At 33.5% G+C, this 27353-nt stretch overlaps 2 protein-coding genes across 2 annotated transcripts in view; one reads left to right on the forward strand and one right to left on the reverse strand.

Moving 5' to 3' along the window:
- The window catches only part of LOC141456983 (facilitated trehalose transporter Tret1-like), a 44731-nt gene extending 39006 nt beyond the window's left edge, over positions 1-5725 (reverse strand). The window contains exon 1 of the mRNA XM_074133434.1: positions 5501-5725. Coding sequence (XP_073989535.1) covers positions 5501-5545 — 45 coding nt within the window. The 5' untranslated portion in view covers positions 5546-5725. The remainder of the gene's footprint in view (positions 1-5500) is intronic.
- The window catches only part of Roc2 (Regulator of cullins 2), a 103338-nt gene that overhangs the window by 43846 nt on the left and 32139 nt on the right, over positions 1-27353 (forward strand). The window lies entirely within an intron of this gene.

Below are 27353 nucleotides of genomic sequence, written 5' to 3' on the forward strand. Positions count from 1 at the left end.
CGATGTTAAGAAAAATACTAGCTTTACGGCCTGGCAATATTTTTAGTAGAAAGGGAGTGAAAAAATACATAAAAATGGCCTATGGCGTGCTCTTCTTTCTCTTTGATAACAAGTTAAAAAATTGAAATATGATTAAAAATACCAGATTTTGAAATGGCCTAGCACCTTTAATTTTGAAAATATCGAATTGCGGTTTCCGGTTTCTTTCATTACTTTTTATACTCTTTAAAACTGTGTAAGTATATGAAAATGGGGGTCAACTGCAAACCCTCAGTTTTGGTCGCACTTCAGCCGCGTATGCGGGCAGGAATCTAAAATCAAGTCACATACTCTGAAACTAGAGATGACGGGCAACAAATTTTTCCTCTACCATTTTTTGCTCAGATTAACCGTTTAAGCATGAAATGCATTTGAGCCGTCTTAAAATGAACACCCTGTATAGTTTTCTTACGCTGGAAAGATACGAGCATTGCCCCAGCAAAGATATTGTATAGATTTTATTGAATTGAAATTTTGTATATTCAAGAAAAAGTATACTTTTACTTTATAAACGTATTGAAGTTTAAATTTTTAATTCATGTAAGTTATAACCTTCAGACAGAATGGCCTTGTAATTGTGCAAATATTTCTCCATTTGAAAGTTATTAACGGCCAGCTGTTCTCCGATTTCTGGTTTAATATCTTGAAAAAAAAAAATTTGGAATCAGTTAGATTCAATGAGAAGTCACAGGTAGATTGATAATATCATTTATTGAGGCAGCTTTATTAGAATTTAGTTCAATACTAGTTCTGAATATTTTACTTTTAAACTGTCTTAAAACAATAAATTTTAACCAAATGTGAGTTGCCTTGAATATTATGAACGTTTGTAGTAATTAATACTCGTAGTTATGTGTGAGAAAAACATGACTAATTTTTATCAAAACAACACATAATATATCGTAAGAAAAGGTTTAAATTAAAGATCTAGTCGTTCACGTAAAACATTTTGATTAAATTACTTTATTAAATCTTAAATTCCAAGCTCACAATGAATACAGCTTTTCAGTTAAACCTATCGAATTGTTTTCCTTATAAACGCCTTAACTTATATCTATTATTGAATTCTGCATTACGTAATTGGTGTACGGGTTAGTATACCATTGGTGCTCGTAAGGAGCAAATGAGCTGCTGTTGATGTTTTGTCGTTTTAGGCTGGAAACATAGTGGAGCGGCGCGCAAAGCGGCGATGATAGCGAAGAGCAAAGCGGCAAAAACAAAAACTAGAAATAGATAGAGTTGCTCTATCTTCGCTTTGCTCGCCACTATGCGCGGTCCCATATGTTTACTTGTGTTTGATTTCGCCGCTTCGCTCTTCGCTATCATCGCCGCTTTGCTCGCCGCTCCACTATGTTTCCAGCCTTACTGTTTCAAATCTCTTAATTATTATCTCTTATTCAATACAACTACTCCTGAAAATTGTTAGCAGTTTAATTTCTGAACATTTTAAGCGTAAATGATTTTAGAAAGAATCGTTTTCTTACAAATGAAATTAATTATTTTAAAAATAAAATAGAACTTGAAAATAATCTTAATGAACATCTTCAAGGTTACGTTTTGATACCTATTTTTTCTATAACCTTACGTTGATTGACAAAACAGTTACTGTTTATACTTTTTTTATTTTTAAATATTTTTAACTGGAAATCGTTCTCAAGTTTGTTCTTGTTATATTAAGTATATTTTAAGCATTGAAGTAAATATCAAGCAGTAGTACTTCGTAATTCACATAGCTAAAGGTATTTGTTCAGATGAGATTCTAAATATTTACTCTCTTTTTTGGCGCACATTTCAGGGATAAAGCGATGATATACTCGTACAAGTGTTTTGCTAGGAGTTGGCAATTCGATTATTAAAATCTTCTATGGAATCTTTGAAGAGGAAATGATTCAGAACGATAAAGGTGATGATATTTGCGTGTTTCATTTTAAATACACTGCCTTCCTAATCTATTGCTGATGGGACTTCGATAATTTAGTCTCTATTGCCAAGTTTCTTCCGTAATACTAGAAATTTACTCTTAATACTGCTACCAATGAGGACGTCACCCTTTTTTAAAAATTTCCCGTTCTGTGTTGCAGAACTTTTTTAATCCCATTTTTTTTTTTCAAATTTGAAAAATTTAAATACATTATTATCATGGTGGCCTTGGAGTTGAAGTTCCGCATGACCACTCCCATATATTATATATACATTAAATTGTTTCGTATTACTGGTTTATGTAAACCGTTGTACGCATTTTATTCTAGTGTCAAACTACGTACTAAGCTTTTTTGTCTCATTTTTGTTACATAATTTTTAAACACTGCCCAATCAATATTTGTACTAAAATATTCATATTTAAGAAAAAAAAACAACAAAGAAATTGTAGGAGAGCCACAGATTTTTCAGTGTTTGATTTAAATTTAACTTTTCTGACGTTTAAAACAAAAATATGATAACTGATAAAGGGCTGAGACAAAGAGCTTATTACTTTTATGTTAAAATCTAAAACTAATTGTTAATAACAGCAAACAATAGAGGATAGTAATAAAAAGAAAAACAGTATAGTTTAAAGCTTAAAATATTTCTTCCTTTGTAGTGTATAAATTGCTTTAATTGTCGTGAACGTCCTGCTTGGAAAGAGATGTGATTTAGTTATGAAACGTACTTGGATGATAAAGCAGTTATTTCGGCGTTGAAACAAGCAATTATACGTCAAAATATACTAATTTTTAGTGTCCTAATACCTAAAAGATCTAAACAATAGAATACAAATACACAAAAGTGAGGTTGTTATTAAAAATTATGCCAAGGAACAAATAAAGTTCGCTTTATTTTGGAATCATCAGTTATTGAACGTTCTGTAATTAAATTTTAAACATTGGAATTAATATTCTATATAGAATTCTCTAGAGCAGATATTTATTATGAAAATAATAATATTTATCCTAGCTAAAGGAAATAGATGTACCTATAAGAACATATTTCCCACTAATGAGTCAGGTCATGGTAATAATCGAATATCCTTTCCACTATCTCATTGGATAATGAATTCCAAAGTTGAAATATGAAAATAAGGTTATCATTTCCGATTGTTATTGAAATTTAATTACTTTCTGTTTGTTTAATAAGTTTTTTTTTTGTATAAATAAATTATTTAGAAGGCATTTTAGTTGCACAAACATAATTTTAGATAAGTATATCTTATTATTTTTTTTTGCTAATTAAATAAAGCACGTATTTTCTTTTTACGTTTCATTATTATTCAGTTGGTAGTAATCAATAATTCAGGCTTTTCTTCTTTATTTTTCTCAACTTTATATTAAGATGTTAATATCTAGGTAGTCTGTGTGGTTTCCCATATGGTTACGTTTTCTGTTCGTATGTAGGTGCTCATTAAACTTGAATGTTTTTAAAAAAGAAGGGGAAAACGTTGACGTGAACCACTGCAACTACTTTCTCTTGACTTGCTTTTACGTAATTCTAAATTGACAAATTTTCCTTGTAAATTCATTTTAGAATTTATTAAAATTACAAGTAATGGAATTTTTAAACTCAATTATGATTGGTGGGGATTTAAACTTAGTGGTTTTTTAGCTTAATCATTGACCAGAATGGTCTACATTGTCGATGCCTATTGTCTACTTTTATACCCAAATTTTTAAGTAGGTATAATTAAGGGGTATTCGTTATCTGTTAGGCATCCAGATGCCTCACAAATCACCTCATTTTAATTACTATTTTTAGTCAGTCTGCCCGAATAAAAGTGGCCCGTTTCAACACAATTATTTATTGAAAGATTTTGTATCCCTTTAGTAAAAGTTCATAATGGAAGTGGTTCAAGAAATAATAATAAATAAACTATCTAAATCCCTTTCCTGTAAAATTTAATCTCTCACCTAATTTATTTTCTTTAAATTTTACACTATTTGTACAAATGATAAAACATAATTTTTTGTAATGGCGATGGACGGCTGTCCTTAAGTTTCAATTTCATGAGTCCTCCTTCCTTCAAAATTAATTCTTTTGGGACAATTTTCGGAATAAAAGAAATGATGTATTCAATCGAACCTAATTTATGCATGAACTTTATAAAATTGGTGGAAGTTTTAGTGTTGCAATTGGACTCCTGTTATCCTGTTTGATCTGGGAAGAAAGAGGTATTTCTTTTTTCTTTTTTTTTTTCTATGCTGGCGGGGGTATCAGGAGATCCTGTAGCAACGAGGTCTTATTCTTGAGCTCCTATGTATTAACGGTAGCGCTCGAGAAACCTGAAGAAAACGGACGGAATTCGGAGTTCAATTACTGTATTCGCCCAGTTCTTTAAAAGACTCAAGATACTTTTGCTGGATTATTTGCCCAATGCTAGTTTTTTTTTTCTTGTCCCAAACTATGGTGGACATCTGAGCAGGAGATCAGCATAGTAATGCCGAGTGTATTATCAGGATGAACTTTTCCTGGCGAGATCGCTGGGAGTAGGTGGCCATCTTTGGTGAAGCTTCGATGAAAAAAATTGGAGGCTAGATTTGGGAATTGAGAAGTGTTGGGGGCCTGAAAATGCCTAAATACGAGGTACCAATCCGCATTGTAATCTAATGCGAACTCCGATAATACGGAAAGTGCATAATGCAGTTTTTTCTCTCCATTAAATGTATAAATTACTAATTATAATTGTTACAAAATACAAAATAGATGTTTAAAAAATAAAGAAATGGAGTGGCACTCCATTGGGTGCCTTCTCCACTCCAATAATCCTGACATTGTGTTATCATCTACCACATTTACTTCTTGCAACAATAGTTGCAGTATTAAATATCAATAAAAGATTTTAATAAAGAATATAGGCACTTCTTATTAGGAGTTGACGGGATTTGATCAGAATCGTATCTATTATAATGAATCGTGATATATATAATATATGCACAGGTTTTTATTTGTCATTGGCGCCCGGAGCTTTACGGTCTAAGGAAAGTGTTCAATCACCGCACAGTGAGCTGTAAACAGCTCCTTGAAAGAAAAAAAACTAAGGGGTGCAGCTGGATTCGAACCCGGAACCTCCGAGTGGGAATCCAATGTGTAAACCACTGAGCTAATCCGTTCCCTTCTGAATGGTTGATTAGGTTTTAAACTTCTGACGATTATTTCTTTTTTTTAAAATAGATTTTTGAACTGTAGCACATTTGCAGGTTTCATTTGGTTGAGAGTGAAGTATACATGACCTTTAAATGAATACATTTATTGTCATGAACAAAAATTGCAAGAAAATAAAAGAAAAAAAAAGAAGTTTTTGCGCTAAGATGGAACAGTCAGACAGGGTGACTACAAAAATGTTGGCCAGTCACTAGTACAACTAACCTCTATCAGTTAAGGTTAGGTTACTGAAAGGTTACGTTACATAGGTCATGATTGCAAAATATATATTGAAGATAAGAAAGAGTTTGTCAATAAACTAATTATAGAATGATAAAAATCTCCTTACCACATTTAGGTCGCATTGAGGAAGTTCTTTGTTCTTCGGCTTCATGATGAGTACAAACAGGGGATTGAAGAAGTTTTAATAATTAAAACAGAGAATATAAAACTAAATAAAAAAATTAAATGAGCTAGTTTTTTCTTGGAGGGGTGTATGATGCACCTTTCTATTTGCTAGTCGAACGATAACACTAGAACTGCAGGTGGTGTAGTACTCTGAATTGACCCATACAAACTTCTCACTACACTATATATAGAGTACACACGTCGCTTTCAGCTTTCTACTATTATGCGTTCTGAAAATATCAGTTACCTTGCCTTGCGGGGTTTGACACGCCTTCCAACGTTAAACCAATCAAAACTTCTGTAGTATTCCTCTCTTACGCACACCCACATTTCTCGGTTTATTTTTATTTTTTTTTTATTACTTTCCTTAGTTGAAACTGAACGCCAGACTGACGTAACGGGCGCTAAAGTTCAGTTGAACAGCATCTATGCGCACGTGATTGTTGCCCTACCATACTTCTACCTACTTTTGTCTGAATTAACGTTTATTTCATTTTGCTTACGACAGTTACTTCACGTACTTTATTATTTAGCATTTTTTCTCACCAATAATTGCTAATTTTAGTTTAATGTAAAAAATATATGTATTAGTTTGTCAACATTGCTTTATTTAAAGCTAATTTTGTAGAATTAATTTATAAATGCTGTATAATCACAATACTAAGAAATCTCCAATAATTGGCACGTGGTCGATTTGCAGTTGGGCTTAAAACCAGGGCTACTTTTCATTTCCAAACAATTCTATTAAGGCATCTAACCATTATTTCTTGGTACCAGTGCTCGATGGGCGTGAAGTGATGCGGTGATGGACCCAACATCCCAGAATGTTTGGGTGCTGTAACATTTTGCAAGGTGTCCCTAAGGCAAGGCTTGGATGAAAGCAAAAAAAAAAAAAAAATTGGTGACAATATTATTGGCCAAAGATTTGCCTATTAGCTTGCTATTGCCGAGGAGCTGTTCATTTGGCGTTTTGTTGGTCTTACAAGCAGTAGGTGGGGATTTAGCAGAACTTTTTTTTGTATCTACTGGATTTGAACGATGGAATGGTCATTGTAGGTTTCGGTGACAGAGTACGTAACTCCCTCGATGTCTTCTGTATTTGGGAGAGCGTGAAAAATGCAAGATTCTTCAAGTTGGGCCGTTTACGTTGGGTTACTGGGCCCTTAAAGTTGCAGGACACCTTGCTCAGACGTCAGCTCCTCCAGTTAAGCGGCTAGGTGACTTGACTAGAATTTGCTTTCAAGCTGTAAGTCATGGTAAGTCATAAGTCAAAGGTGTAGTGACTTTTTTCCAACTTTTTTTTTTTTTTGGAAATTGTCCCGCAAAATGTTCTTAAATTTTGTATTAACTGCAAACTCTTATCTTTTCTAAGGCTTGTCTCTTAGATTGATAGATAAATGTCTGCAGTCTTGGGCCCGTGCACCTTTTTTTTCAGTGCACTTGCCACCGGACAGTGATCCCTCGTTATCTCCATCAACGAACAGTGAATATAGTAGTGTTGTTCAAGAGCTGAGCTATAAGGCTGTGAGGCTCGAGCCTTGAGCGCTCGAGCTCTCAGGGCTCAGAGGGTGGCTCGAGTCAGAGCTCGAGCTGAATCCTCTCAGAGAGCTCGGTGAGCCTCTAAGGCTCGGCTCAAAAGGCTCGAGCTTTTTTTTTTGTGTTTTTTATATGAAGCACTTTATTTGTACTATTAATAAATTCATTTCTTAAAATAAAATCAAGTTAAAGCAGCTAATGAATTTTTCAACATATTTTTGAATAAATGAATACAATAATTTTTAAAATGTTCGTTGCTCATTGATAACTCGTCATTCCTTAAGAATTTAAAATGGCTTGCACTTTGTGAGCCTTCAACTCCAGGTTTGTGAGCCTCCAACTTGAGCTTCACGGCTCGAGCTTCGAGGGCTATAAGGCTCGAGCTCTGAAGGCTCAAGCTGTAAAGGCTCGAGTCGAAGCTCGACTCGGTTGAGCCTTCAGCTCGAACCTCAACTGAACAACACTAGAGTATACCCCAAAACTACCATTACGAAACCAAATTACTTATCTCCATAACTTGTAATTTAAATTAAGTAGCAGTGCATCTAACCTTAAACAAAAATAGTCTCATTGCATGCAGTTCTGCCTCTATATATGAGCTTCAGATTCCCACAGAACCCAGATAAGCGTACAGAGGGGATATTGCACTCTCTCAATTCATTTAGATAGGAATATCCTTCATTTTAGATCCAAGTATGGCTATTTTCAGGCTCATTGAAGGATCCGACATATTAGAGTTGTATTTTTAACTGTTCTACACTTGTTTTGCATATAACATACTTATTTCTGTAAAGAGTATAAAGCATAAGTGCCCTGGCAAGCATTTCTAATAATTTTACAATATATTGTTACTTAGTTGTGAAATTATCGCATGAAAAATAGGGATTTTCGGTATTTCATAGGGGAACAGCAAATAACGCCTCTTGCTTTTAGGGTTTCATTCAAGATTTTGATGAAACCTTACCGGTTTTCTTTTTTTAGAGTTCGTCAGTACTTCAGAACTGTTTTGGAAAGGCAGTGACATTAGATTTCAAGTGCTCAATGGATAAGACGTAGTGACGAGTTTTATAACGTCACTTCAAGCTTTACTATAATCTGGACCATCTAAGCCTCTGTTACTATTGTTATCTTTACCAATAGCATTAAATTCCTACCAATAGGAGCTGAACTTGAAGAAAAATATCTAAATTTGAATGAAATAAACTCGATGTAGCGCATAGTTGCATAGTTTCGAGTGGATTTGTTTGGAATCTAACATGTTTCCTAGTGAGCCGAGTAGGGCTAAATCCTGCGTCTGGCTTTATTCCAAATGGTTGTCTTTATAAAGTATATTAGGTCGTCGCCCTATTCATGTGCCTTCTTTTGTATGTCTGGAACATTCTGTCACTCACTTTTAAGACTAGATAATTAATGAATTGATTTTATCTTTTCCACAACTATTAGATCTTTTCATTGTTCTCTCTGTATTGTTGCAATATAATAATTTGGCAATCTAATTAAGTGATTTTTTTCGTTGTCGTTTAAACAATAAAAAAGTGTAATGGCTTTTTTTTTTACTGAACGCAATTGCTTTTATTTACTTTCATGTCACAGTTTTCTATTCAGCAGGCCTTTCTAGCAATTCTTCATTTAAGGAGTTAAACTTTGTTCACGTATTAGGCAGGTCTTTCTAAACAAAGGACTGAAAATATTTTGAAGCTCAGCGTGTGCTGACAGTGCTTGACTATGAAAAAACTTGTACGTTGAGATGTGTTCAGTCTTGTGTTTCAATTAGTAATTAAATTCTGTAAAGTCCTGTATTCTCAGCGAATGTCAAAGGGTTGTAGGCGGAGAAAAAGGCAATTTGAACCTCGTGGATCTTGACTGTTGTGGTTACAGTAAGTTTTACTTTATTGGTGAAGAAAATAAAGAAACGCTGGCCGTCCATTTTCATGTTGAAGCCTTAGCAAGAACAATGTTCCTCGAATTGGCTCTTAGTTCTTAACGCGGATTACTCTGGGATTTTACAATATCTTTATTGTGTTCTAAATGACTTTATACCGCTTGGCTCATTTTTCCCCACATTCTATTCTACTTAAATAATAATATTCATAAAGGAAGAAACTAGCTCAAATATTAGCGCATATTGAATCCTTCACTGGGAGCCGAGATTAGATGACAGCTGCCTGTCTTTAGGTTTATAAGCAATTTGGAAAAATAATCTTTGTTAAATAATCAAGGCATTGATGCGTGCAGAGCAAGGTTCAGGAAATGCTTAAAAAAGCTCTACTGTATCACACAATACAAGCATGTCAGAGAAATGTTGGATTAAAGTTGGTTTAGTTTGAATTTTTGCTGTCTTTACTTCTGTAAATAGTTATAAGCTTGTGTAGTTTGAATGTTCACTATCTTTACTTCTGCAAATAGTTCATAAGCTTGTGTTGGATTAAAGTTGGTTTAGTTTGAATTTTTGCTGTCTTTACTTCTGTAAATAGTTATAAGCTTGTGTAGTTTGAATGTTCACTATCTTTACTTCTGCAAATAGTTCATAAGCTTGTGTTGGATTAAAGTTGGTTTAGTTTGAATTTTTGCTGTCTTTACTTCTGTAAATAGTTATAAGCTTGTGTAGTTTGAATGTTCACTATCTTTACTTCTGCAAATAGTTCATAAGCTTGTGTTGGATTAAAGTTGGTTTAGTTTGAATTTTTGCTGTCTTTACTTCTGTAAATAGTTATAAGCTTGTGTAGTTTGAATGTTCACTATCTTTACTTCTGCAAATAGTTCATAAGCTTGTGTTGGTTTAGTTTGAATATTTACTATCTTTACTTCTGCAAATAGTTCGTAAGCTTGTGTTGGATTAAAGTTGGTTTAGTTTGAATGTTTGCTATCTTTACTTCTGCAAATAGTTCATAAGCTTGTGTTAGATTAAAGTTGGTTTAGTTTGAATGTTCACTATCTTTACTTTTGCAAACAGTTCATAAGCTTGGTAGCTGCAAAGATAAAACCTTGTAGTTAGATGATCGGAGCCTTTGATTTAAATTAATTCATCTTATTAGGTAGTAATATAATAAAAATTTAATTACTGCTTTAATTGTTGATTGTTAAATACTTTTTTTTATTAGCTAATCACTTTGTTACTAATTGCGTTCCGATTATTCAGCGCCACAAGGGCGCACCGTATAGGTTGCAAATTGCATTCAAATAATTCTGTAAATTCCTTTCTTGTGCTCTTTATATGGTACTACTTATGGTTCTAATTTTCGCAACGTAAATTGTATTGTATTCACGGATAATTAGCCTTTCCTTTCCCCTGCATTTTTCTGCAACTTGTGCTATGCTGTGCAGTAAATGCTGTAAATGAGTATGCGTTAAGGATGAATTAGAATTTGCCAGTGGGGATACTAAATCCAAGTAGCTGTAGGACATCTATTCAGCTCTGTAGACAGTTTGTGTGAATGTTGAAGGAGTCACTATTGAGTGTAGTTTGGCTTTAAAAATCCTGAAGAAGTGGCTAGTCCACACTTTCTTCTACGCAGCAATATTTTCAAGTATTCCAGTTTGAATGGAAATCCATTGATCCGTAGAACAACCTACGAAAAAGCTGTTGATGTTTTCACTTTGAATGTCTCTAATGCTTTTTGTTTTTTTGCTAACTGGGATTCAAAAAGCATATCACGCTTGTTTTCTTTCCTAAAATTAGATTTTAGTGGAACTTTAAAGAATTTCGCGGTTATTTACATTGTAGATTCTTGTTACTGCTTATTCTTTGAAAGAACTTGTGAAATATTCGGTTCTTGCATCCATATTGATTATTAATAGCAAAATGCAACTTCATTTTGACATAAATTTTAAGTTTGAAACAAATTCATTAACTTGTTTTACAATTTCTTATGTTATTCGATAACGGCTCGATCTTGAGTACAATACCTTGACATTGAATAATATCAAATCTCGGATTGTTTTTTGGTTTATCTTGCGGAACTTCGCAGGAATTTAAAGGGGAATTGAAGAATCGCTGGAATGCTTCAAGATATAGTACTCCGTGCAATCTGGGATTTCCACAGCTTCTGTCCTAGTTGGAACTTGCTGATGATCTTCAGGACAAATGATTGAACGAATAAGGCCGGTTATTTAAAATGTCAAACCATCACTGTGTCTGATTACATTAGTTTCTTCCAATCTGTCAATTAAAAATTTCGGCGCCATTTTGTGCTAGCAGCTCCGTTAGTTTATGAATTTTTAGTTTAAATAATAATTAGAAAATTTTGTGCTTCAAGAAAACCAAATTCTAAAACAAAATCGGAGAAAATTAAAAGAAAATGTTTTAAAAAAGAATTTCAAGAAAGATTTTTCATAAAATTTTCCTCGTATTTTTTACAAAAATAAATTTATTTAACATTTTATTATAGCGTTTAATAAGATCACTTATATAACGAGACAAGTTGCCAAATCAGCTCTGTCCTTGGCTTTTATATCTTACACGGCCAAGGACCTCTGCCATTTGGCGTGATTGCTGATGGGCGTTATTGCAAACCCTTGTGCTTTAGACGCTCATATTATTGGGCCATTGTCAAGGTAAATTTGCTGATAAATATTGTCAACTAAACATTGTAGATTAGTTCCTGTTTTGCTTCTATCGTTTTCTTCTATCGGTTACGTTACAATAAGATGCTGAGTAGTATACAGATTGATCCAGTCTCTCTTGAGGAAAGAAAAAGTTGACTGGACAGGAGTAGAATTTTAGCCGAACTTGTTTGGATTTTTTTTTTTTATTCTTTTTAATGTAACACACAATATGTTGTAAGCGCTACTATTTATTTTCTTATTATTTTGTATTATCTTTTTTAATAAAACTGTCCGGTAGGGTTTAAGGGTATAAGGGTTTATTTAGGATTTGGCTTGATTTGATTAAGTTTAATGTGAGTAAGTCTCAAAATGTCACCTTCACTTTTCGTCGCATTAAGTTTCGAGAAAATGGTATTAGTTATCTCATAACTCTCAAATAATAATCACTTCCCGCGTATAACCTGACCCATACATACAAAAATTTCTCGCCAACTGTTACCACCAAATTTGGTATTTCTCCTACTTAGTTTTACTACTAAGACTCTAAATTTTCAAATTCTTTTTGTGGTTCTTTTTTTTATAAAAAATTTAAATTAGATTTGATTAATTGTAAAAATTTATCTCGCATTAAATCTTAATTAAGTTATGTGCTTCGCCCTCCTTCTGAAGGTCTTATTTAACGTATATGCTGTGTCTCAAAAAGTTAAAAATAATATTATTAATTAGGATTTGTTTTATTAATTTTTTATTATTTGTTTAAAAAAAGGAGAACTCTTTGAAGTTTATGTCATTTTTGTCGTTCTCTTATTGTAGTTACTTGGGTTTTGAATGTGAATTAATTAGCTCCAATTAATTCTGATGTTCTTTCTTTTATTAAACCAATTTGTCAGATTTAATGTTCCGATCAGGGGCATTCTTAGACGTAAGCCAGGCCTTCGATAGTGTTTGGCATCCTGGATTACTGTTCAAACTAAAAAACCAATCATACATTCCCTCAACATACTACCTCATTTTGCGCTCCTATCTTACAGATAGGTTCTTTCAAGTTAGCACTGGCTCAGCAATCTCTTCTTTCTCATCAGTGGTGGCGGGAGTGCCGCAGAGGAGTATACTTGGCCCTGATCTCTACACAGTATACACATCAGACATACCTGTACAACCTTCTACACTACTCTGTACATATGCAGACGACACAGCCATACTAGCCACAAGTACACATCCTACATCAGCTGCATACAAGTTACAGACACACTTACATAAAATAGAATCCTGGGCAAAGAAGTGGCGGATTAAAATGAACCCATAGAAATGCCAGCATGCCACGTTTACTCGTCCGGCGGGGCTCCTATGCACCTGTCCCTCTTCAACAGCAATCCTCTTCCTTGTACTGATCTGGTGCGCTACCTTGGGCTCTTTGTAGACAAAAGACTCATGTGGAACCCACACACTAGACTTAAAAGACAAGCAATGACGAAACGTGCGAAACTGCTTTACAGACTTCTTGGACGACGCTCCAAATTACCCATTGAACTCAAACGCTTGATATACAACACTATTCTCAAACCTATGTGGACTTACGGGCTAGAGCTGTGGGGTTCAGCCAAACCTACAAACATACGGACAGTCCAAGACATTTCAGTCAAAACTCCTCCGACAGATAGTTGACGTTCCTTTCTACGGTGACTATCCTCACTCTTCACAACGACCTCAACATTCCCTTCATAGACCAACTCGCCAAGACTAAGTTCCAAAATTCCATACTACTCTCTCGACTAGCTCTAATCCTCTTGTACTGTTTCTCGCTTCCTCTGACATCCCTAATACTCCTCGCCGACTGAACAGCCAGTGGCCCCGCGACTTCCTTGTAGCCTGAAGACCTAAACGCCATTATTCTCCTATCTCTTCTCTCTCCTATAGACAGTGCTACCGCTGGGTAGTTTCTCTCCTCCTGCTCTCCTCCCGCACAAGTTCATCACTCTCTCCATATTTACTTATTTTCTTACAATGTATACAGATTGTAAATTACAAAATATATTTAAAAAAAGAAAAGTTTCCGACATTTTATTGTATTTTACTTGTTTGAGAATTTGTTGGTTTCCTTTACTAGTCATTTTGAGACTTCATGGTTCAATCAAAAGCGAAAGATTTATACTTTGTAAGTATTCCTTCTTGGACTAAGCGGTTTTCAATAAAATTCTAGAATACCTTAAAAAACTGTCTGTTTTTAACTGTATTTGATTGTGGCTGATACATTCGTTAGTTTGACTCTGTCTCGGAATCTACTGAATTATTTCTTTTTTCTTCTCCTAACATTTGACAGAACTAATAAACCTATACAAATATAAATCTATAACTAATTTTGTAGCGTTGAGAAATCTTCTTTTGATTCAGTTACAATGAATATTTAGGGTCATGATAGGAAAAAAACAAAAACTGCCTAACTGCAGTTAAGTATGTTGGACAGTTGATAAAGGAGGGGAGAGCTAGACATGAACATGTCTAGTTGCACGTATCCACCTTCGTATTGAAGGAATCCCTACCAGTTAAGAAATAGATTCCTGAAGAACATTCTAGAACGACAAGAGGGCCACTGTTCCTAGTGCCGCACTTACTTATTTCTAGGCTAACTTATGTTGATTATGTTGCTGCTTTATTGGCATTTTAGGCAAATTCATTTACAATCCATTTTTTTTGGTCAAATGATTGTGATGGTACCTAAACGTTTTTCAGCCAAATGATGTTTGAGTTTTATTGTACCATAAAATAGACGAGAATAGCTTCTTTGTTTTATTTGCCAAATGTACTTACTGCCTAAAGGTTTTATTATTAATATAAGTTTATTTAAATTATAATAAAAAATAGATGCCTAATATGAAACCCTCATATGAATTCTTATATCGCAATTTAAGAAGAGTTTGATGGAATTAGAACTTAATTGATAAAAACTGCATTTTAGGAAAAAATAATTTAAAATTTAGCAGAGTTATGATCGCCATTTTAACTATTTATTCTATTTTTAATTATGGTACTTTTTAGGAGAATGCATTTTAATGTGAAAAATGTTTAACATAAATTAAGGTTTACTCTCTTTTTCCATCAAACCACTAAATTTGCAACTTCTCTAAATTAAAGGCTTATTTTTACAAGGATTGAATTTATTATTTAAATACGTGTACATAATGAATAGAATATATTGTAGAATTACAGCGAGAAAAGCCATTTTTGAAATGCCTTACTTATCTATCACAAATAAAGAACGCTTTCTTTTTTAATTCACCTTTTATCAGTGTCTATGACCAAAGACGACTTATTCAGCATATTGTATGGTGATCATAGATGGATTGCGACTAGCTCAGACAATACTCTAAAAGATAATCCATATCTTGGATTATCGGCTTCATCTTCTTCAATCTTGGAGTAGTCCAAAAGCTCTAAAAGTCCTAAGCTTGAAGTAATCATCAATGACTGGTCAATTATTAATGTATTTTATTGTAGCTTAAAGATTTAATTATTTTGTACACATATTATCAGAAACAATCTCTTAAAATGATCAATTTGCTTCCTAAATGAAAGGATCTTTTTTTAGCTATTAAATAACGAGACTATTGCTGTAAAAAATTTTATTTTAAATTTATACATATTTAGTTATTATCACCTTCAATATACACCACTCCCCTATCCCTACAACGCTGCAGAATTTACCATTGTTCGAAACAGTGCTGGAAGTCCTTTTCTGTGAGCTCCTGCATGACGCGTGCCACTTTTTCTTTCACAGCTTCAACTGGGACTGAAATTGTATTCCTTTTAACGCAGATTTGACTTTTGGGGAACAGATAAAAGTCATATGGGGGCCAGGTCAGGCGAATAAGGCGGATGGCCTAAAACTGGGATGTTGTACTTGGCTGGAAACGTCTTGAAAGACAATGCGATGTGAGCTGGCGCGTTGTCTTGATGGAGAACCCATGACTTGTTCTTTCACAAATCGGGTAGTTTTTCCTTACTATTTCACGGAGTTGAGCAAGCACCTCACGGTAGTAATGTTGATTAGTTATAATTGATATTTTCATCCGTTTTGGATGTGGAAGTGCGATCTGGGCAGTCATCATCTCCCACATCTTCTCGGCCATCTTGGAAACGCTTGAACCACTCTCAAAAACTCGCGCACGTGATTAACATTCATCGCCATAAACTTCTTTTAATAAAAGATAAGTTTCAGAAGCGGTTTTTACCAAGTTTCAAGTGAAATTTCACGACAATTCGTTGCTCTACTACATGTGTAGTAATCATGTTTTCGGCAAAACGAAACTAACACCTCTTACACAAAAGACGGTTCCGGTCAGACAGATTTCTCTACAAACACGTGAGACGCTACAATCGAAAGAGAAGGCTTTACGCTGCACAGCTGTCGGTCGTTAGGATTTGGCGGATGCATAGTTCTTCTGTAGCAGCAACAGTCTCGTTATTTAATAGCCACACCTCGTATTTATATATTTAGTAAGATTTTCGCGAGGGAGTTCAGGCTTAACTTCGTATTGCTATTTCGCTAACTGTCGCAATTTAAATAGTTCAAAAAATAAATAATTGCAGCTCGTAATATGAGTGTTGCAAAACTGCTAAGTATGTCACAATTTCAAGAAGTTTGAATATTTAAAGATGTTGCAATGTTTGTTTTTACAAAATATTAAATACTTGGCAAAAATGCGATTTGTGTTTACTTTTCTCCCACTTTATTAATTATGAGAAGATATTTATTTGTTTACTTTATTTTTACATAAAAAATTATATATTTTTTATTTCCGGAAGAGAATTTATCTTAGTGACAACGAGTCTCGAGTTCAAGTGCTTCTTAAATCTCTTGCCTGAACTCTGGATCTTCTCGTGAGAATCCAGAACACTCACCTATTCCCTACCAACTAATTATAATAATCCTTTCGGAATCACATGGTATTCGCAAACGAAATTTATACTTTGAGCTACCGTTCCGCAAAACAAAACGGATATTTCCTGTCCAATTGCAAGTATCGAAAATTTCGCATGACGCAATACTTTTACTTAAAAAAAACAAAAAAAAGAATGTAAAATAAATAAATAAAATCAGTCCATGGAAATTCACAGCCTCTTCACCCGATATATTTAGTTTGGAGAGTAGTATAGAATTTTATGAATTGCAAAAAATATGTGTAAATTTCTAGGGGTGTGTCTCCAGCTGTACAATAAATAGTTTACATTGTAATTATTTACCCATTCATTTAAGCAATTCATAATTTTTACTGCATAATCATCTTATGATTGGTGGAGATGGAAAAATCGCTTGTTTGGCCATTAATTGGCCTGACCTATAATTTTGTTCATCTAAGCAATTTTTTTTTTTAAGTTTTTTCTTTTCATTTTAAATTTCAAAATTAAAATGAAAAGTCAACAGTTTTTTTTAAAGAACTACAATCATTTTTGCAATGATAAAGTGGTCCTCGAATCTCATCACTTTTACTGCGATGCAAAGAAATAGTAATTACAATGTTCTTTGTCCTCAATTATTACTTAACTGTTTGATGTATAATATTTATAAGACAAAATAACTTCTCAAAAAAGTACAAGTTCATTCTTTCTAAAAAGTATTAAATTCCAAACTGTTGAGAAAAATATTTTGCTCAGCTTGACTAAGTTAGGGTACGTTCACAACGGAGCTGTGGGAGCGGAGATGATAGCAGTGAGGCATCAGCGCTTATAGAATAACCTAGTACATTCTTATGTGAGCGTGCACAACGAAGCTTCGACTAGTGACTCATACTCGCTGCTATAAACGAGCATAGATGATAGAATTGAATTTTTCATTTTTCTGCTAGCTGAACTCCAGTATTGGAGCTTCAAAATGGACGTCGAAAAATTATTTAGTGCTCTCTTTACTCATTATTTTTTATTATTTACTTTTAAACAATATTTTGTTTTTTAAATCGTGCTTACATTTATTTTCATGTGTATTTATTTGTTTTTTTTTCAATAAAATCATTACTTACCTAAGAGTAATCACTAGTTTTTCTTCTATGGTTATAGGATTTCCATGACAATTTTTCCAAAGTTTTCTTAATTTTGACCTTATTTTTTCTAAAATATAGTCGAATGTGGGTGGACCCATCCTCACATATTCAAAAAAACGATCCGGATAATTTCTAAGTTCCATATATAAATGGTGAAATTCACCCAAAGTACTTCGTTTTTATTTATGAGATGTACATGATATTTTCTTGCTGCTGAACATAAAAACTCTTCTTCACTACTCGACATGTTGCATGTATCACAGCTCCGTTGTGCACACTAATCAGCGATTATATTTTACTCTATCAGTTATCATCTCTGCTGTCATCTATACTCACAGCTCCGTTGTAAACGTACCCTTAGAGAGAGATTCTGGAATGGTCTTTCATCTGTTCCAGGTTCCAGTATTTATATTCTTGTCTAATTTGTGTGCGCATTTAAGTCCATATTGGTACGTATTGCCTTTGTCATTCGTTAGGTTATCAACTTACTTATTTATTAAATAATATGTATACAATTGATCTTATTTAGGTTGATATAGTATTTAGAAATATTTAGATTAATTCTCTCCAATTAGAAATAGTTCCGGATTGCAAGAAAGATTGGAAGGTAATGACTTAATTTAAATAATTATTATTTTTTAAATTTAATTTAGTCCCGGAAAGAAATATCAGCATTCATATATTTTTAGTGTGTTCTTTGAACTTTTATTTGTTTGTCTCTTTTGTACTTATATTTTACAGGTATTAATGACAAAAATATGAGTGGGGGAACGTTATTAGTAATAAAGAAGCAATCAAAATCCGTTTTAAATTTAATCTGGATTCGAAAACCTGCTTTTTAAGAGAAGAAGTTATACTTGGGCCACGTGTGTAGGGTAGCTATTTCCTCAAAAAGGCAATGCCCCCTGTATAGAGGGCAAGTTATCTTCTTTAGCTGAATTACTTCTTCTGTTTTGCCAAGGAGACAAGTTGTTCATGTCTTTTCAAGGTCATCTAAAAATCTTGCAGCGCTTCATCCTTCTCAGTCAAAAAAAAATGTTCTGGTTCATTGTGGGTCCACGAAGAATATTTGATTTGAAGGATAGTTTTGCGAGTTTTTTGATAGGTGTTCTTTTCAAAGGTTATACTGAATGAAATGTTAACTTGTAACTTAACACTTTGTTATTGGTGAACTATCTAGTTGCAAATTTTCTGTTTTTTAAGATTGTGCCTTTGAGTTGTTTTTACCTAATCTTAACTGTTTTCCCATTTTTTAAGAACCATTACGACATGTCCAGAAAGCAATTCCGGATTATTCGTTTTAAACGTTCAAACTGGGTCAAAGCCTACTCAGATGGCTCTAAAAATTTACGTTAATTGGAGCTTCAACAGTTTTTTTTTTTGGCGCATCGACTGCTGAGGTCATTAGCGCCAGTTTCAACAGTTTTATTGAGATCACTGGGCAACGTTAGTTCCGGAGATTTTGATCTTGAAGATTGATGATGCATGCCTAAGCTCACCCAAAGATGATGCTTTAGGAAAAATCGTGAAAGATGTACCATCTCAAAATGTGTCCAGGATCAAGGAGAAACTGGAAACCTCACTGCGGCGCTGTTAAAAGGTGAACAATTAAAACAATAAAATTTGGTGCTACCTGATTTAAACGATCAGCAAAAATTGCCATTTTTGGAGGGCACCACGGTAGCCGAGCGGTTAGAGGCGAGACCTGTTAAGCTAATATGTATTGTGGTACTGTGTGTTCGATTCCCGGTCTTAGGCCTTGGATTTTATTTAAAGGTTAATAAAAAGAAATTTATAGTAAAGTATGTTTGCTAGTCGCCTCCGTCCACTGTCACCTAATTTAGTAGTTGGACGTTAAGCCCCGTCTGAAAAGAATAGGCGATTACCTTTACTTTACTTTACTTTTTGTCATTTTTGGAGCTTTTTCACGGCACTTGTTCCAAAAAGGAGCCATTTTATGAATAAATTGCCAGTGAATACCAATGAATTGAGTTATTCGGTTCTAAAGTATACACTCTAGAAACTCAAAACTTTACTGAGAACCTAATATTTTTATTACTAGTACCTTATGTTCAACCCTTAACTTCTTAAGAGAACAGTTTATGATGATACTATACTCGTAGCTCTACATTAAACATCACAAACTTTGTTTATAATACACTGAAGAAATTAGTAAAAATTACCGAAACGTTGGTATAAAGCAAAAAAAAGTTATATTTATTGATGACCGCATCTCGATATTCCCCAAAAATCATTCTTAAGAGAAGTTATTTTTATCATTTATGGCAAAAGAAAGACTTTAAAAAATCTTTTGTTGTTGCTCTACATTTTGGGGGTACATTTTTGGGGCTTCAAATTGATTTTTAAACAAAATGAATTACAAAAACAAAACCTAATATTTTAAAATTAGGAGCAACGGTATCCATTTCATGAAAACTTTTAGCTTAATTTAAATTTATGATTAATTTACTTCATAAAAGAACATTGATTTTTCTGTCAGTATTTTGTCTAGTTTATTAGGGCAAACTATTTACATACTATATAATACAGTATATTTCAAAATAATCTTATTTGCTGACAGTAGCTTTTTGTTTATAAATTATCATTTCAATTTTGTCAGCGAATCAGCGTAAATAAAAGAATTACAGTTCTACAGTAATTGTGTTTTATAAATTACCCAAATTATTAATTTTCTGTACACTTTGTTTAATTTAAATTAAAATTGATGAATAAATGAAGAAATTTGTTGAGTAAAAGAAGTAACTGTTTGACGTTGAGTTAATATAAGCCCGGTACTGCCTAAGTGATGAAGTGATGGAAATTTCCACTGAAGCTTCTAGGTCCCCTCTTTTTCAAAAGCAGAGTCCGTCCATTGTTCCTTCTTCCTCATCTTATTTCATGGAATATACTAATATTGATTGTTGTAAATGTTGGAAGAAATTACAGTTAAATTCTAAATCTTGTTTGTGATTTCTTTAACATGGTTTTCAATTTCCATTAATAATTTTTTGTAAATTGTATCAAATGATTTTCTCTGTTACTCATTTTCCATGGTATTATAAGTTCTATGTTTACAGTTTTTTTTAAGTTTTGTTACAGAAAATTGCATGGGTTGTAATTAATGGAAATAATACATTAAATGTTTTTAAACAAAAAAAGATTTCACTGAAATCTTTACTAAGATTAATTGGCCCAAAACCTTCTGTCTTCAAAACTACTTGTATTCGATCTGGCGTACTAAATTAACAACTGTTCAACACTGTTCTGATGAAATCTCATCGCATTTACATTGAACTCTCGAGCCACAGTTCTTCTAATGTGATTCTGAGATTGTCAAAGCTAGTTCTAATTGGCCATGTAAGTGTTCATTGACCAGTTAAATGCGTTTGACGTGTATACACATCAAATACGGTGCGTTCGACGTGTATACTCGTTGTGAAAAATATAAAATTGCCATTAATAATAAAAACTCGAAATTTTAATGGAATACAATAAGAATATTATTTGGTGGGATGTTTCCTTTATCTTACTAATAGAACTGCGGTGGGAGCCAGCCAATGATAAGTGGTTGGTATATGTTTGGTCACCGCATTAGAGATTGGGAATTACCGCACACAAATAGAAGCTCTCAACGCTTGTGCAATGCCCGTTTTTACCTTAGATAGTGGTTCAGACCTCAGTAGGAGCATGATTTCATTTTGCACAGAATTCAAAGCTCTTTTTCTTCCTTGTAAAAGCTCTAGCGTGTCTCTAGTTAACTAGAGCAATGCTTACGTAAAGCGGTGCAAGATTTTGAAATGCACAGAATGCTCTGGTAATCTCAAGCTCCAGAAATTGCAGAAAAAGGTGCTTGTAGTGACTATTATGACGTTGTAAACTTCTGGTTGTTTTGCCCTGCGTTCGACTTGAATACACGTCTTTGGCTGATTTTAATTCCGCACACTGTGGAGGGTTTTTTTAAACTAAATTCCACGCTTAACTGGTTAAGGTTAAGATTGGACGATTGTTTTTAAAGTAAAACCTAGCGCTTTAAAGTTATTTTCTTTTAATCAGGCCTAGGATCATTAAGCCTATTGCATTTCACACTAAAGTCAATTTCAAACCTTGCAAACTTATTTCTCTCAAAGCACAGTGAACAATATCATTAAAACGGTCGTATTTTTTCCGAAGATGGGACGGACAGTTAATGGGAACTATTAGGAAGGTTTGAAAATGTTAAAATGTATAATAAGTGAAATTTCATCAATGTCGTTAGGCGGAAATAACTTTATTAACTAGAAATTAACTTAAAATTAACAAATAGCTCACAAAAATGAAAAACAACGGAAACCTAAATCGAAATTAATTTGTCATTAATAAGTTCATAATCGCAAGAGTTTTATTTTTTATTAATTTATTTTTTAAACCAATCATTAAAAGATCTATAATTATGGAACAGATTTACATTTGATCGTAGTATTTCTTAGTAAACACTCATTAATTTCTAAATTGTAGAATTTAAAGTTGGAAGTTTTGGCGATTAATTCTATTCCGGAAACGTTTGTTTACTGGTTTTTTTTATAAATAATCGAAGAGCACTTATGAACGAAAGACAAACTTCCTTTTTTCGAGTTATTGGTTTTTACTTCCTACAAAATTTTGTTTATCAAATTATCTGAAGCCCTAAATTGAAACAGGAAAGAAGTTTGCTTGAGGTTTAAGATCCTTGGCTAATTCGAAGAATCTTTTACATTTTTTCTTTTATTTTTAATTTATTTTGTAATTTACAATCTGTATACATTGTATACAATAAGTAAATATGGAGAGAGCGATGAACTGGTGCGGGAGGAGAGCAGGAGGAGAGAAACTACCCAGCGGTAGCACTCTCTATAGGAGATGGATGACGTCTAGTTCTTCAGACTGCGAGGAAATCGCGAAGCCATTGGCAATTCAGTCGGTGAGGAGTACTAGGAATGTCGGAGGAAACGAGAGACAGTACAAGAGGATTAGAGCAAGTAGAGAGAGTAGTACGGAATTTTTGGTATTTAGTATTGGCGAGTTGGTCTATAAAGGGAATGTTGAGGTAGTTGTGAAGAGTGAGGTTAATCACCGTAGAAAGGAGCGTCAACTATCTGTTGGAGGAGTTTTGACTGAAATGTCTTGTACTGTCCGTATGTTTTGTAGGTTTGACTGAACCCCTCAGCTCTAGTCCGTAAGTCCACCATAGGTTTGAGGATAGTACTGTATATTAATCGTTTGAGTTCAATGGGTAATTTGGATCGTCGTCCAAGAAGTCAGTAAAGCAGTTTAGCACGTTTTGTCATTGCTTGTATTTTAAGACTAGTGTGTGGGTAATCTTTTACATTAAATTAATTTTTAATAATTTTCGAATTTCACATAAACAAAATTTGTCTTTAAATGTAAATTAGTTTCTCAAGAGGAATTTATAGCAATCATGTCAAATTTTCTCATAAAAGGAATTGCGTTTTGGTGCCATTGTTGTTTCTGACCCTCGTGTTTTTGGTTGAAATTCTTTTTCTGTTGTGTGAATTGACTGAAACGATTTTACTTTAACTTTGAGTACTAATTTGACCATTTAAATGCTTAACATTTTATTTAAAACTTTAAATACTTTGGGAGCTCATGGAAGTTTTAAGTTACTCCTTAAGTAACTCCTTTTACTCCTTCAGAATAATTACTGTTTAGCTTCCTGTATAATATATAAAAAAAAAATACATAAATAATTGTAATTTTAAGTTTGCGTGAGATCCCAAAACTCTCTGCCAACTTCCTAGAAAATCAATAACCATTTTATGATGTTAATAATTAACTAGAGCTAATAACTTAGAACTAAGAACTGCTCAATTCCTGATCCCACAAAAAACACATCTCTCAATTCGATCCGTTCCTATAAAATTCTGTCTGTATTTAGATTTTCCAATTGGTTTACGTGATTTTATTCATGTACAAAACAGATATTTATCTGTTAACATGTACAGTTTGTTACTGCTGTTAGTTTCACTACCTCCCAAGGATATCAACTATCGTTTTGATGATGATGTCATGTCAGATATTTCGACTTAGCTTCCGTAAGTTAACATAATTTCTACTTGAACTGGATAATGTAGGTACGCAGTTTTATTCCTTCTGATTTATTATTGTTTATACGCATTCACGAGAAATTAATTAGGAATTGTGTTTCCTGGCATAATTAACATTACCTTTTGTCCTGTTGTTACTTCTAATGAATAGTTACTTCCGGCAGGCATATAATAAAAAAAAGGAAGGTGCAGTAAATATGGTTATAATGCACCTTTGTATTCCTGGATGAAGCGCTGCAATTCAAGAACTTCCCGACTTTCAAACCTTCATAACTACGAGTATTATCCTTGAAGCCGTCTTATTTACTGCAAACATACGTACCTCCAAGGCTTCTAGGCTATGTTCAATACTAGGCATTTCTTTTCAAGAATTGTTCATTATTTATATCTCAGAAAATGGCGGGGAGGGGGAACTTGGTTTGAACCTTAAAGCGACTAACTGCTACCACAATTACTCATAATTTGGAGGTTATGCCTATGTTATGAGTTATTTAGGGCTTCGAAAGTGAAAATTACTGTAATAGTGAACAAATTTTATGAACAAATAATTTGAATGTAATAATTAACAAATTCAGTTACAAAGTGTTCAACTTGGTGAACAGTTTTTTAAGTAAAATTTTTAAAACTCGTCAAAATTTATATTTATTAGTAAAGAAACAAAAAATCTGAAATTAGAAGTGCATAATGTTTTATTTAAGACTAAAATGAAATTTTATGAATAGAAATATCAGCTTAAATCCAAAGAATTTTGAGAAATTGACTACATTGTGAAAAATCACATCTAAATTAGTTTTAAAATTCAAATTTTTATTCAGGATAACATAATGGTTAGTAAAACCATTATGGAAAAGCTACGGAAAGTAGGGCATAAACATGAGCCAATCAGAATTAATAGGATTAAACGTCGCCATTTTGTCCATTATATTTTCAGCCAATGTGAATTGAGTATCTAATTTTGTAAAATAAAGACCTGTACTAATGCTTTCTGATAGGCTGATGTTTTCTTCTATTCAGTCACACCTCTTCACTCGTATTTCTATGCTGAGCTCCTGCTGAATGATGTTTCTCTGATAAAAAAATTTGCCTTTTTCGTAACTTTCATACGAGGTTTTAGTACATATAAACATTATTTTGAATATTTTATTGTTTTGTGTTATTGTATAGTCCCTAATAATGTTTTAGCTTTTACTTTTTTTAAAGGAGCATTTTTATATAAAATTATAAAATGAAAAGTAACTAACTCTTACAAAATTATGAAAATTTAACTTTTAAGTCAACTACTATGATTATTTTAATGCATTGTTCTTTCAGTAGCAAGTTAATGATTCATAATTAGAGCTTAGAGATATTTTCATCTGAGATATATTTTGGATTACAAAGTGAAATATTATTAAGTTTGCTTTTGGATTCACCATTTTCTGTCGACAAACGTTTGCTACAGTTACAGATCTCTAGACAAGGGAAAGCACCACCAAGTGCTGTGGCCTTTTGCGTAACCTTCATTTGTTGAAGAATAATGTAGAATAGAGAAAAAATTAACTCACTAATGATATTGTATTGTATTAACAGCTAACTGGAACTTTTAAAACAGTTTTTTCTTTGCTGCCGAAGTCCAGAAATGAAAACAATAATCTAGTTAACTGTTGCATTGCAGACAATCCACCATTTTTCTCCCACTTTTGGCAAATAAAGTAAAATTAAGAGGCGTTTCCAGTTAACCTTGCATTTTTTGTTTATTTTATTTTACTAAAGTAGGATTTGCAAGGGGCGTTGCTTTTTCTTAGCCAATTTCTTGTTTAATGTCGTCAGGAAAACGACAAAAAGAAAAACAAGTTATTAAATTTATTTCCTTCTCACCTCAGTTTATTTTTTTGAGGTTCTGCAATCTGAAAAAGTAAGAAAATGGGATCAGGTATTTTGTAATTACGACTTCATTCATTGATGTAGATTAATCTGGTGTGTGAAGCTTGTGCCAAAGATGATTTCTAAAGAGAAAATCGTTAATACTTAATTAAATTTGTGTTGAAGGCATCTTGACAGGTGTGAGTAACCAATGCAAGCATTCAGGTTGCATGGAGCAGCGGACTTTTTTTGAATTGTGAGGCATTCGAAGCAACTTTGATGTTGATTGCAGCCTACTTTTTAAGAAAACTTAGGGTTAAGATGGACAAAGAATCATTTTTCTAGTCTTCCAATTGTATTTTGCTTGAAAACCACTGAACAAACTGTTTTAATTTGTCATCCCTTCCTGTTAAAATGGAAAAAATAATTCTACACTTTCTTGGTGGCATTTCTATTACTGGACGGTCAATTCTTATTCTCTGTTCTGGCCCTTCTTCATATATTTTTCTTTTATAACATTTGTGCCCAGATTAATTTCAAACATTGGTTACATAATAAATATGGCTTGCGCCTTAAATCGTTCACAAGGCATTTGAGAATAAATCCAAATGACTTAGACATAAATGCAACTAAACTATGAATAATGATTAGAAAATAAATTTGAAAAACAATAATTGAAATCTAATTGCCTCGCAAAATTTTATGGCCTCGTTTTTTATGTATTAAATTTTATTTCAAATTTTATGGGCTATAATTGTAATCGTTAGAAATTATTAGTGGAAGAAAATTGTAAAACAAAGGTCACAAATAATTGAGAAATGTTTGAAAATCAATTATTCAGATCAAACAAATCTTCTTTTTTTTCTATTTATTTTGTTATTTACAATCTGTATACAGTATACAATAAGTAAATATGAAGACTATGATGAACTGTTGCGGGAGGAGAGCAGGAGGAGAGAAACTACCCAGCGGTAACACTCTCTATAGGAGAGAGGAGAATGTGAGAAGAAGAATACGTGGAGGAGAGAGGAAAGATAGGAGAATAATGATTTAGGTCTTCAGCCTACAAGGAAGTCGCGGGGCCACTGGCAGTTCAGTCGGCGTGGAGTATTAGAGATGTCAGACGAAGCGAGAGACAGTACAACAGGATTAGAGCTAGTCGAGAGAGTAGTGTGGAATTTTTGGTATTTAGTCTTGGCGAGTTGGTCTATAAAGGGGATGTTGAGGTCGTTGTGAAGAGTGAGGTTAGTCACCTATCTGTCGGAGGAGTTTAGACTGAAATGTCTGTACAGTCCGCATGTTTGTAGGTTTGACCGAACCCCACAGCTCTAGTCCGTAGGTCCACCATAGATTTGAGGATTGTGTTGTATGTTAAACGTTTGAGTTCTGAGGGCAATTTGGAGCGACGTCCAAGTAGTCTGTAAAAAAGTTTCGCACGTTTTGTCATTGCTTTGTCTTTTAAGTCTAGTGTGTGGGTTCCACGTGAGTCTTTTGTCTATGTAGAGTCCAAGGTAGCGCACCAGATCTGTACAAGGAAGAGGATTGCTGTTGAAGAGGGACAGGTGGACAGGAGCCCCGCCGGAGAGTAAACGTGGCATGCCGGCATTTCTGTGGGTTCATTTTAATCCTCCACTTCTTGGCCCAGGATTCTATTTTATGTAAGTGTGTCTGTAACTTCTATGAAACTGATGAAGAATGTGTAGTTGAAGCTAATATGGCTGTATCGTCTGCATACGTACAGAGTAGTGTAGAGGGT

This window comes from Rhodnius prolixus, unplaced genomic scaffold (genome assembly GCF_049639745.1).
Source record: "Rhodnius prolixus isolate KJV_2025 unplaced genomic scaffold, Rpr scaffold_10, whole genome shotgun sequence".
Lineage (NCBI taxonomy): Eukaryota > Metazoa > Arthropoda > Insecta > Hemiptera > Reduviidae > Rhodnius > Rhodnius prolixus.